Source organism: Onychomys torridus, chromosome 22 (assembly GCF_903995425.1).
Source record: "Onychomys torridus chromosome 22, mOncTor1.1, whole genome shotgun sequence".
Classification (NCBI taxonomy): Eukaryota; Metazoa; Chordata; class Mammalia; order Rodentia; family Cricetidae; genus Onychomys; species Onychomys torridus.
In genome coordinates this window covers 5,107,168-5,121,002 of record NC_050464.1, presented here as the reverse complement: position 1 = coordinate 5,121,002, position 13,835 = coordinate 5,107,168, and the positions used below count along the sequence as shown (strand labels likewise).

At 42.0% G+C, this 13,835-nt stretch overlaps 1 protein-coding gene across 1 annotated transcript; it reads left to right on the top strand.

Annotated features, from left to right (window-relative positions):
- Positions 1 to 7,231: 7,231 nt before the first annotated feature.
- LOC118572589 (putative sperm motility kinase W) lies at positions 7,232 to 11,379 on the top strand. Its single transcript, XM_036172314.1, is given in 2 exon segments — positions 7,232 to 8,747; positions 11,207 to 11,379. Coding segments are annotated over 2 exon segments (1,689 nt in total).
- Positions 11,380 to 13,835: the final 2,456 nt, after the last annotated feature.

The window sequence follows — 13,835 nt, the reverse complement described above, 5'->3', positions numbered from 1 at the left end:
CTTATTGTATATAGTATTTCTTATATTAGTTATAACTTTTTTCCTTTTTTCTTTTTATTAGAATAGAAAAGGGGAATATGGTGATATTTTATTTGAGCTGAAATGTGATTTTATTTGTATGTTAATAAATAAAGTTGCCTGGAGATCAGAGGTCAAAGTAAGCCATATGCAGAGTCAGGCAGTGGTAGCACAAGCCCTTAATCCAATCACATGGCAGGCAGAGTCTCAGTATGGTCAAAGATACAGCCAAACATGGTAAAAGGAGCCTTTAATCCCAGTACCAACCATAGAGACCTGGAGATCTATATAGACAGGCAGTGACAAGGAAGTCATGTGGCTGGGCTTAGAGCCAATGAGAAAGCAGAACAGGAAAGCAATAAAAGTGCAGGTTAGACAGGAAGAGGTCTCTCATTCTGGGGAAGCTACTACTGGTGGTAAGCTAAAGCTAGTCATGGCTATTGCTATGATCTCTTTGGCTATTTCCTCTGTATTTGGCTCTGTGTTTCTCATTTACTAAGACTGTATAGAATTTTGTCTACATTTGGTGCCCAATGTGGCAAGGGGTACTCTGCTGAAAGAGATGACTGGAACAGGGGAGCATAATGGAGTGAGATAGAACATGATGCAAGGGGAACTCCTCAAAATCTACAAGGATGAACCCAGCTAAGACATCTAGTAATAAAGGATACACAGCCTGAACTGGACATCTCCTGTGATCAGATTGTTGGCTACCCCAATTGTCAGAAAGTCTTCATCCAGTAACTAATGCAAATAGATGCAGAGACTCACAACAAAACATTAGGCCTCTTTGGGTTCAAGGAATCCTGCTGAAGAGAGGGAGGAAGGATTGTGGAAGTCAGTGGGATCAAGAACATCCCAAGATAACAGAAACAACTAACCTGCTCACAGGAACTCAGTCAGAACCAAAAACCAGAGAGCCTACATGGGACTGACTAGGCCCTCTACATACATGTGAAAGTTCTGTAGCTTTGTCTACTTGTGGGACTCCTAACAATGGTAACAGGGACTGTCCCTCGGGCTTTGGCTGCTCTTGGGAACCTATTTGTGAGTCCCTGCTGTGCACCGCTCTGCTTCCCAACACATACTGCAGAGTATAATCCCAATTGGACATGTCCTGACTCACAGAAGGGTAGAGGACACTGAGATAAGATGAGGTCTGTAGATGGACAAGAAAACATGGCTATTACTCTGGGAATATATTGGTGTCATTGGGCTGATACTGCTGTGGGGTGTGGGGTATGGACACTTTTGAAGATCTGGCAGATCCAGTGCTGGGTGGTGATTAGGATAACCTACATGGCAGGGACCATGTCAAGGAAGAACTGATGCTCCATTGGTGGAAGCAAACTGCCCATGAGTAATGCCCTTGATAGGTAAGGCTTGTTATTATGCAAGCCTTCCCTGATCTCACCCAGCACATTACTCCCCATCTTGCCCATTGCTGGGGCCTCAGGAAAGTTAAACCGCTCTGAGAGCAGTGGGCTATGGAACCTACCTGGTGAGATTTAATGAGGACAGCTCCACAGTGATGCAAACCCCAATGAAGCAATGTGGAATGCCATGAACATTGAGTTTCAGCTTTGCCTTGGCAGCAGCATACCTCCCTTCCCACCTTGGTTTTGAATTATACTGAGTGACCATTCAGTGTCATACGTTAATGATCAAGATCTCATGGAAAACAACACCCAAATGATGTTGATCCTCCATGGATTGTAAGAATGAAGTTAAAGACCAAGGCCAAATGGCAAGTGGCATGGCACTAATGACTATGGGGTCTGCTCATTGCTGGTTCATTGCCCACCAGAAAGAGACAGATGGAATCCATATCATGAGAGCTCTTTGGGAACATTAGCTCAGCAGAGTGGGGAGATTGATTGGAAGACAGTGTCTTCTGGAACATAGAAACTATAGGGATTTTATTCTGGAAGCAACTATATAGTTTGAGATTGGAGTCAATTTTGGAATATGCTCATTGAAGGAGGACACAACACTTTTAAACATGGTCAATCCAAGGACATGTATTCCATGCTTTTTAGTGTAAATGAAGAGGGATGGGGAGAGAAAGAACCACTGATTGACTGTATCAATCATGGCACCTAAAATTTAACTTGATATTGCCTGACTAGAGACACATGCTTAAGATCACACTAACTAAGCCGGGTGGTGGTGGCACATGCCTTTAATCCCAGCACTCGGGAGGCAGAGGCAGAGGCAGAGGCAGGCAGATCTCTGTGAGGTCCAGGCCAGCCTGATGTACCAAGTGAGTTCCAGGAAAGGCACAAAGCTACACAGAGAAACCCTGTCTCAAAAAAATAAAATAAAATAAAAAAATAAAAAGTGATCACACTAACTACTTGGAGAGGACAAAGACATGTCAGAAGAATATTAAGATTACAAATTTATATGACCAACTAGACAACTCTGCTGATGTCCACATCATCATATCCTCCCTTTGTATTGACTTGTGTTTCTATAAATCTGAAGTTAAATAAACTCAACCTCCTGTAAGTAGCTCTGCCAACTATTAGATCACAGCCATGAGAAAAATTAGTAGTAGAGTGTCTGCAGACAAGGATGTGAGTGAAAAAAATTAAAAATCACTATGGATTTTGCCAAACCTTGATTGGACCATTGCATGTGACATCACATAGAGTCCAAGTGATGTAAGCTAGGTATCAGCCAATAAAAGGGTGCCACCTAGGGCTGAGTTTTGTCTTTGTACTTCAGAGAAGAAGTTGGTTGGTGGAAGAGCAGTTGGATTCAGTTGTTTCTGCTATATTTGGACTTTTCGAAGCCTGTCGGATCTCGGCTTAGTGAGTATATTTCCCATGTTTTCAGTTTGGGCTTTTGTCATTTGGTGTCTATATATTGCTTTATTTACATCTTTGGTTTGGGTATTGATTTTTTACTGTAAATGTTTTTCCTCATTTTCCTTTTATCAATTTCTTTCTTTGTCATTTTTACCTTTGTTCTTACGTAATTTACACATATAGTGGTATATATTAACTCTATAGCATGAGAAATTTGATCATGACTTCCTATATCTGACTATTTTGCATTTTTATCATGTTTACATGCTGTATTTCATTCACACACACATTGATTGTGACAAGTACTTTGAAATGAGCACAAGTTCTTTCCTCTGCTTGTTCAGGATCCCTAAGAAACAAAATGTGACAGTTGTATTTGTGGAACTGGAATATTTGAAGTAACACTTCCTCTAGTTCCAAAAGTTTTCCTGAAAAAGGCATTTCATTCCTTTGATGTCTGATTATAGGACTTTACCTCAATGCTGTGTGCATGTTCTGCTTTGTGTCAATTTGTATGTGTGGACGATTCCTAATATTCCCAGGTTAAGGAATCCATAAAATGAAGTTTTCTTCCTCCTCCTCCTCCTCCTCCTCCTCCTCCTCCTCCTCCTCCTCCTTCTTTTTCTTCTTTTCATTTTTTCAAGACTGGGTTTCTCTGTGTCGTTTTGGTGCATGTCCTGGATCTCACTCTGAAGACCAGGCTGGCCTTGAATTTACATAGATCTGGCTGGCTCTGCCTCCCGAATGCTGGGATTAAAGGCATATGCCACCACTGCCTGGTAAAGTATCGTCTTCTTAATGTGTTGTTGAATTTGGTGTGAGCTCATTAAGGATTTTCTAATTTATGTTAGTCAAGGATATTACCTGATACTGGCCTCTTTTTAAGTTTTATTTACTTGATTTGGGAATAAGGGTAATGCATATTTTAAGAGAAAAATTTGAAAATTCTCTTTCCCTCAGATTTATAGGATACTGAAATATCTGGAGAACATTGCTGTTAGATGTTGAGATGATAGAATTCATCAGTGAATTGTCTTGGTTACTATATGAGTCTTTCTTGATACTCAATACTTTCAGAGTGTTTTATCTAGTTATATTCCCAAACCTTTAATTTTCCCTTTGACTTATTATTTCCCTCCTTCTTGGATGTACTTTCTATTTTTTTTTTTTATCAAGGGAGGGAGGGAATGGCCAGAGCTTACAGAAGAACACTGATGTGTGGACAGATCTTCCTTTCAGACAAAAAGTCATTAGTAATGATGCACTGAGGAAGTTTTATTCCCACCAGACAAAGTGTGTCTCCATGAACTTCATGGTATTTAGGGGAAAGGAGTTGCTTCAACACCAAGAAGCAGACTTAGTTAATATGAGACCTATGCTGCATGACAGAGAATGGGATCTAGAATTTAGGCTAATTGAAGAGCTCATTGATTATATTCACAGGATGGGTGGGAGGGGCAATGTGTGACTGTGTGACAACAATGAATCTATCTTGGCTTCTAGGAAAGTAACAGGAGTAGAGTGGGGATGCATAGCGGCCCTCTCTGCTAAGGGCATTTGTCCTTGGGGCAAGAACACGGATGGAAAAAAATTAATAATTTAACAGAAAAATAATTTAAAAAATCACTTTGCATTTTGCAAAGCCATGATTGGTCCATTTCATGTGACAGCACACCAAGTCCTTGTGAGGTAAGCTAGATACTAGCCAATAAAAAGGCACTGCTTAAGGTTGGGTTGGTTCGTGAGAGAGCAGTTGGACTCTGTTGTTTCCCATACACTTGACCTTTTCCTTGACTTGTTCGATCTGGACATAGTGAGTTTGATTCCCAAGTTCTCAGTTTGGGCTTTTGGCAATTGGCATATAATTATTTTTTTATTTACATGATTGGTTTGGGTACTAAATTTTACCTGTAATTCCTTTTTCTTAATTTCAAATTATTTTCCTTCTATCATCTTCTTTTGTCAATTTTGGCTGTGTTCTGGGATATTTTACAAATTTAGTGTTACGTAGTAAATGCGAAGGATGGCGAATTTGATCGTGACTTTGACATCTGGCTGTACTCTACTTTGATATTTATATTTACATATTTATCTGCTTTATTTTACTTCCCAACCCATTAAATTGGACAAATACTTTCTATTATACAAAGGCTATCCCCCTGCCTGCAGTGAACAAATGTGACACTTGTGTTTGTGGAACTGGCATGTTTGTAGTAACACTTTCATTAATTCCATGATTTATCCTGAATTAGGCATTCCATTCAGTGTGGTGTGTATACTGTGCTCTTTGGCTGTTGATGAATCTCTTGAGTGATCCTGGCTAAGGACATCTTGATCATGGAGTCTGATCTTATTAATGTGGTGTTGAATTTTATGTGAGCTATCAATTACTTTCATTCAGGTTTTTCCAATCTGTCAGTCAAGGATATTGCCTGATACTAGGATCTTTTTTAAATGTCTTACATGGTTTGGAAATTAGGGAAATTACTCTTTTATGAAATGTGCTTGAAAGTGTGCCTTCCCTCAGTTTTATGGACTACTGAAATACTTGTGGATCATTGCTGCTAGTTGTTGAGATTGGACAAGTTGGTTTCCTGTTTGTTGGTTTTGGCTCCTGGGATTTAGATTTGCTGTTTCATACTTGCATTTATGTTTTCATTTTTTCTTTGTATTTATTCTTCTTTTGTACAGTACTTCCTGACTGCATCCTCCATCCCTCCACACATCCCAGTTACCGCTCACCTCCTCTCTCCACCAGATCTACTGCTCCTCTGTTCCCCTTAAGAGCAGGCTCCCAGGGATAGCAACTAAACATGAATTAACAAGATGCAATAAGACTATATTTAAATTTTTGTTATTGTTTTAGTGATAATTTGTACTTATTTTATCGCTTTCCTTAATAAATGTTACCCAATTTCCATTTTTGAAAAAATTCAGTCTTTTATTTCCCTTTGGTTTCTTTTCTCCTGTATAGAACACATTTTTAAACTTCCTGGACTAAATAAATATATAAAACACATAATGTGTATTATGGGTAGCATATATATATATATAATATATTATAATATGTCTGATAACTGTGTATATTATAATAATGCTAATTATATTATAATGTATAATTCCACTAGTTTAGAGTTTGAAGTCATTATACTATATTACATAATCATAGTTTTAATAATCACAGCCATACAGAAAGTATAATACATTACACTATATATGTATATTCATTTTCTCATAAGCAATTGCATGATTCATTCCCATACATGCCTATACTGTACTTTGATCATATTACCCTCCACTGCGTCAGTACCCAACCATATCTTTGAGACTGATACTGTGACTTTTACACAAGCCTCACCCTCTCCTTCCTCATGACCAGGAGAGACAAAGTAGATCCTGTTTCTGTTTGTGGACCTGTTTTGTCTCCTGTAGAACTCTATCTAGTTTGGCTACTTTCCTTATAACACAACAGTTCTCTAGTCACTCTGCTGAGTGTGGGTTCTTTCCACAGTCTCCTTATGTGCTATGATGCTGTTCCATTTGTTACAAATGTTACTTCTGCCATTCTGACCATGAAAGAAGGGCTCTTTAGTGTGTTGGATGATGGAGGTGATGTATCCCGGACTCTCATGAATGATCTTTACATCTACATTCATCAAGGAAAGGAGCTCACACTTGCTCCACTCCTTGAGCTTACTTGGTGGTGGGATCAGGCTAACACTGCACAGGGGTGAGTTTGGATGAGTGCCTTTGCTTTCTCTTTCTTGAAGTAATTCCTATAACCCTGGTCTTCCTTCTGCAAAGCTTTGAATGCCCCAAGGAATCCATGAGATCTGGCCTCTGCCTAGTTGGGAGCTTCATTTGTTGCCAGTCCAAACATATTTAAGTGTTTATATTTTATCTTAATTCAATATTCACACATGTCTAGGAAATTTTTCAGATTTTCTAATTTCCTGGGTCATAAAAACTTATCATCCCCTGAGATCCTCTAGACTGCAGTTGTATCAGTTACAACATCAACTTTTCTATAGTGTAATTTGTATTTGATCTCTCATGATCAGCTTTGTTGAGGATTTTGCATTGTGGCACATCCTTGAAAAGAAGCAGGTCATTCTTTCAGGGATCTCAGGATTTTCCTTTGCATGCCAACTTTACTTATACCAACTCTGATCCTCACCCACCATGATTCCTCACCCACTGCTTTGGGGTTGGGTTCTTCTAGTATTTTTATATCCTTGAAGAGCATCCATCAATAGATTGTTTGGGATGTCTCAGATTTCATGTCATAGAATCCCAAGATATAGTCTTCCTTCTTAAAACTCCATTAATCTTTTTCTTTTAGCATTGTGTGGGTCTGACATTGCCCACAAGATAAAGTGGTTGAAATTGAACAGAAGACCATGGACAACCACATGGAAGAGGACATTCTCGAAAAGGATTTCAGGATGTTAATATCTCTAGGTTGTGGTTCATTCGGGGAGGTGAAGCTGGCCTGCCATCTTCCCACACATACACAAATGGCTGTCAAAGTCCTTGAGAAAAACACCAATAGTGTGGCTGACATCAGCACTGAAATGAACATCCTTCAATCTTTAGAACACAGAAACACTGTTCAATTTTTTCACATGATTAACACACTGGCAACCACTTATGTGAACATGGAGTATGTGGTAGGAGAAGATCTGGAGAGCTGCCTCAGGGCACTGGGCTGTCTAAAGGAGGAGGAGGCTAGAGTGATTTTCCGGCAGGTGGTGTCAGCGGTTCACTTCCTCCACCAAAGACACAACATACACTGTGATATCAAATTAGAAAACATCCTAGTCAATGCAGCAGGAGATGCAAAGCTTTGTGATTTTGGTATGGCAATTAAAATCACAGAGGGTCAGATGTTGCAGGAGATCTGTGGCTTGTTGGTCTATTGGGCCCCAGAGATCTTGGCCAGAAAACCCTATGATGGACTTGCAGGTGATATATGGAGCTTGGGTATTGTCCTATATGTCCTGGTCACAGGGTACTTTCCATACATGGAAGAAACCCTTGATGGTATGCACAGTCTCTTCACCACCACAATGTGTCCCGTTCCCTACCACTTGTCAAAACCCTGTCACATTATCATTGCATGACTACTCATGGTCCCCACCTGGTACCAGATCACAATCTGCCAGCTTGTGGAACAACCATGGCTAGGCCCCATTCAAGAACATGTACTTCCTGCCACCAAAGAAATACTGCCCCAGGTCATGGAGACTATGTGTACCATCGGCTATACCTGTGAGGATATTGTGTCATCCCTAACTCACAGGCAACAAAATAATAATGTCATGGCCACATGCAATATTCTAAAATACAAACTGAGTTGTGGGGACAGCTATCATCAAGATGAGGTACCATGGCTAACTAGCAGCCCTGCAGGTCCTGTTCGCCCATCTCTTCTCTTGATGAGGAGAGCCAGTAATCCAGCATTTACAACCAGTGCACAAACTGCGAAGAGTCACTTTAAGGAGGAGGGTGTGGAAGAAAGAGGCGAAGTATGCAGAAGCTATACCATGCCCCACATATACTCTTTCCCGGATGAGATGCCCTGTTCAGATAACATAGTCCCAGAAAGAGATGCTCTTATGGCTGATGTCATCAACACTGCTACAGGGGACATTGCAGTCAACAGGAATGCTGTTGACCATCTGCTTGTCAATCTCTCATCCCCACCTGAATCAGTCCTGGATGCAACACTCACAGGATTTCTGAATCTGGGCTTCTCTGAAGAAGATTCATCCCAGGAGCCAGACTTTCCCAGTGACCAGCCCCAGGTGGCATCCACAACATCTGGATCCAGGCCATTCAGGTTCTGGAAACTGGTGAAGAAGCGAATTTCCCATGCACTGAGAGCACTGTGCTGCTGCTGCTGCTCACCCCAAGGTGAGCCCTGAACCCCTGCATCAGGGGCTTCAAGGAAAAGAGAGGACAGTGGAGACCTACATGGAGAACAGTAGGTTGGGCCACACAGATGAATTCCTATTGTATATTCAATATGCTATTTCAATATCCTTTTTAAATGAAAAGTTGTACCCCCTCAGAGGGCCCAGAATTTCAGATATGTGGCACATTAGATGGCAAATTCACAGCTTCCTGATCATGTGAATTGCTGGAAGGCTGAGGCAAAAGCAGATAGCATAGCATGGGGACCACAGTGTGGGAAGGAAGGGAGGAGAGTTTGTCTAAAGGGGCCAAGGGTCAGAATGGAGGAATCTGGAAGAGAAATATGGCAAAGAACTTTTATCTGCCAAAGTCACTAATAATTGTGTTTGTTTTGTTTTGTTTTTTCTGCTTTGAAGTGCGGAAACTGAAATGGTCCAATAGAATTCCAGTGCTGGCGAGGAGTGACTGCCACAGAAGTGAGCCAGAAGTGATCTCCAGAGTGCCAGCTCCCTCCAACCCAGGGCAACAGGCTCCTGCCTGCAGTCATCCTCCAGCTATTGGGTCTCAGCTGCCACTTTGCATCTCTAACCTCATCCAGCTTCAGAACTGTTGTGAGACAAAGAGGGTCATAAGGCACATGGACCCCATGACCCTCTACCTTCCTAGCTTTGGTTGTGCTTGTAGGACAAGCACACTGCATGGAAAACAGCAGCCTCTACCACCAGGAGTGAGTTTTATACCAATCTCGGCTGCTCTTCTTCTTGGTCACTTTAACCCTCCAACTTATTCTGTGACTACCTTTTGGAAAGAACATCAAGACCTGTGTAAGTCCTCTGGAGAATGGAGGTGGGCGAATGGAGATATAGGGGACTAATTAGGAAACAATTTTGAGACAGGAATAGGGGACATGAGAGGTAGTGTAGAATAAGGAGTAGAGTCTGTTCTGAGGAACTTCCTGTCAACCAAATAACATGAGTAGATGTGTGTGTTGACCTGTGACATTGGCCACGCACAGTCTACATAAGGAACAAACTTCCCTGAAGTGCAGAGTGGGAGGGACCTAGGAGCAGCCAGCAATGAGGAGCAGAGGGCCTGCTCCGATGGTTCCTAGCATGTGTCAAGGCACACAAGTAGGATGCTGTCTTGGAAATAGCATCGTGTCTTTCCTACAGATGTGGGTATAGCAGGAGAAAGATGCAGCACTATTGGTCAGTGGATCCTGTCCTTCTCAGTGCTGAGTAAGTCCTGTTTGTTAAAGTCCCCAAGAGAGGCACTTTCTTTATTCTTTCGGGTTTTATTTGGGGAAAGTGAAATGGTCTACTTGAACTACAGTCTTGGTGTGGTGTAGTGCAACAGGAAGGATCCAGGCTGGAAATGTGTGTCCTGTTTGATGATGTGTTAGGTCTACAGGTTCCAGTATCCATCCTCCAGTTATTAGGTCTCAGCTACCATCTTCCCCATCCTTCAACTCACAGCTGCCCCTACACTATTGTTGAATATCCCTAAGGAAATCACATGTAGCATCGACCCAATGAATGTTTACATCCCTCATGGTTCCCGTGGGACCAGGGTTCCATGACATCTAAAAGGGCTGCCTTGTCAACAGGACAGACTGGCATACAGGTCTCAGGCTTCCCTCTTCTTTGATCACTTCATCACCTCCAAACTGCTTTCTGACTGTCTTTCGGAAGAACTGCAGGAACTGTAAACCAGTGGGAGATGGGAGAGTGGAGATGAGGGGAGGAACAGGGGAAAGGAGGTGGAGAGGATGAAGAGGAAATGAGAGGACCTGTAGAGAAGGTAGAGTCTCTCCAGAGGAGCTTACCTGGAATGAGTCAGGAGAAAAGGATGTTTTGCTGGGGCAGGGGTCTTGAAGAAGTGAGACCAGGAAGAAATAACTCAAATAGAGCTGAGTGTGAACTCTGGTGTGAACTCTGGCACTCTATTGCCTGTCATGAGGAGGAGGGCCCTGATGGTTCCCGGCATATGGAAGGTAGAGACATATGAGGCTTCTTTGTAAAGGGATTCCCATTCTGGGGTACTGAAGAAGGGTGTGGCAAGAGAAAAGGGTTCAGTGGAGTCCTCTCCTGCTCCAGGTGACAAGGCCTTTGGCAGATCTGATGGCATCTATGTCTTTGTCTCCATAGCCTCCTTCATCCAGGATTCTCTTGCTGTCTCCCACCTCCTGACCCAAGAATCTTGCACCATTTTCCAATCTCTTGGAGGGATTTATAACTGACATTTGACCTTACATTAACATTGTTCTGCTCCAATGTGGGAAGGTAAGTAGGCCTTGCCAGGCCAGCTGCCATGGGACTTCTTCATGACCAATGCTCACCCTTGGGGTCAGGCTTACAAGCAAACCTTGATCATCATTGATCTGTTGATGACAGCCACTGATGCAGTGTGAAGCAATAGTTGAGTGTAGTGTCTGATCTGTTTTCCAGGTCACCTTCCAGGTAGGGAGCAGCTCACTGAGTTAGCAAGTGGAAATGAACTTGTCAGGGAATCCAGGGCCCTAATCTGTGTGAATAACGCACCTGAAGATAAGATTGAGTACAGTAGGTGTCTGTTTGTGGTAGAAGATGAGTCTCGGAAGCCTGCTCTGGATGTGGTGAAAAGGATCCCATGAGGTGGCATGTGCCAGCATCCATGACACACAGGGAAAGTTCTCATTGACTTTCTCAACTGAAGGGCAATGGGATACTGAGAGACTGCAGAGGTGTGACAAGGGAGGATCCATCTTCTTGTTGTATCTGGCCTCTAGCTTCATTCTGACCATCTGACTCTGGCCTGTTAACAAACCCTGATGCGTATTAAAGGCTTTGGCCAGATCTTCCCAGCAGGATGCCAGCTTGTGCTGTCACTGACTTTTAGAACCCTGACCATCTGGTGGGTCCCATGTACACAGAACAAGACCTTGTCAGGTTGTTCAGAGAGAGAGAGAGAAATTTTCAGTTTGTGGGTATCACCCGGTGTCAGACTGTGTTTCTGCTGCATATCAGTGAAGACAAGGCTGAGAAATGGTTGAGGAGTCTCTTGATTTCTGGAAATGAGATAGGGAAATTTCCTGAATCATCATTTTATATTTTACCTTTTTTGAGACTGGATTTCATTATATAGCCCTGACTATGCCGACACTGTCTGTGTAGAACATGCAGCTCTCAATCTCACAGAGATTGACCCCCTTTCTCTGCCTCCTGAGTGCTGCAATTACAGAGTTGGACTGCCATGCTTGGCTTCAAGTACTGTATGTACAGCATCAATGGTAAATTCCTCCAAACATTTGTGGGAAAGGAGACAGTTCTGTGCTTCTTTCATCCTGACACGGTCAGGGATTGAACTGAAGGCACTGTCATCCAGGATGGACTACAAACTGCAGCAAAGTCCAAATCTAACCTTCAGAATAGAAGTCTATGTCCACCACTGAACAGATACCTGGAGGTAAGAATTGTCATGAATCTTCTGGGGACCCAAGTCAGTGGGCTGGAGGAGGTATGTCCCAGCTGATACATCCTTGGAAACCAGGCACAGAGCATGCAAATGCTACTCTCTAACCCCTTTTCACAGGATCCCCACCTGCAGTCCAGGCACAAATCCCATGACTTCAACCTGACCAATCAGGAGAGTCCAGATTGGCTACCTGGTCTGATTGAGTTCTTTCCATTTGAGCCATGAGATCACAGCTGAGGACTCAAGGTGGGTCACTGAGACAGCTAGTGCCTGTCTTGGGATGTTGAAGGCAGGGCTGTCACTTTAAGGACACCTGTGGCAGAGGCAGTGCATGAAGCCACAAATTCTAGATAGGAGCTTCCAGTTCTGCTCATCTGACACCCAGATTTTGTCTGCTTGTCTACTCTTGCTACTCTTGCTTGTGGGTCCCACGGTACTTTTGTTACTTGTCAAAACCACTCTGGGTTGGTTTTAGGCCATTGAACCTTGTTCATGTTCTCTGGCTAATGGAGAGCCCAGGGCTACAGGTTTCTGTATTCTTTTTTTTTTTTTTTTGTAAATTTAGTCAACATACATAATTGACCTAAAAACTTCAATAGGATACTTTTAAAAACCACTTGAAGGCCATCTCTATAAAAAGGACTTTGCCAGGACAGTGTCCAGGTGTAACCTAACCCATCTTTATTGGCAGCTTATTATTCCAATAAGCAGAAGCTGTACTCTTTTACCCCATGTTTAATCTCCACCAGGAAAAAACAAACCTTGTACTTTTCCCCTTAAAGATTAAAAAAGAAACAAAACCAAACTCAGTCTAGGTATAAGACCAAACAACACAATGAGAAGCTGCACTATCTAGATCAGTAACAGGTGATGCTGGTGTGAATAACTTGTTACTGTACTCTAGAGCCCTTGTAAATAAAATCCCCGTTAGTGTGTGTGTTATCGGGTAGAGGGTTAGTTAACCTGTGGTAGAATGAGGACTCATGCAAGGTTTAATATGCATAGCATTTTTCTACTTTGTTAAACAAATGCAGTCTAGTCAGGAAATACCAACTGGACTAAATTACACACACCTTAATGACAAGACTCCCCACCACTTGTGAATGTAAAACATTTAATTTAAAAATGTTCAACACTACAATATATAAAATAGCTATTATAAATGCACGTAGTGTAGTCTATAGCTGCCAGGTCTACTTTCTTCTTCCTTTTTTTTTTTCTCTTTTTTTAGGAAACTGATAGACTGTGGTTAAACCTTTATCTTCAACCTTTGAAAAAGCCCAAATTCTATCACAGTGATGTATGGTTAAACACTTGGATCAAGTCACAACCAGTTTTATTGCAAAAGGACCCTGTACACATTTATCAATTCTAGTACCTTAATAGCTACCCAACAAGTCATTAACATACAGAAACATGCATCATGAGAAGCAAGTAGTATCACCCATCCCTTCTGCATATGAGCAACTTGTCACTCCTGAGCCACAGTGCTCACATCACTGAGGTCTGTGAACAGTCACTCTTCCCGTTCATCCTGAGTGAAAGATGGAATGACTTAAGAACAAATGCAACATATTATAAACAATTTCTTACCATAAAAGGTCACAAATTAAACCAAAGTATTTTACAGAATTT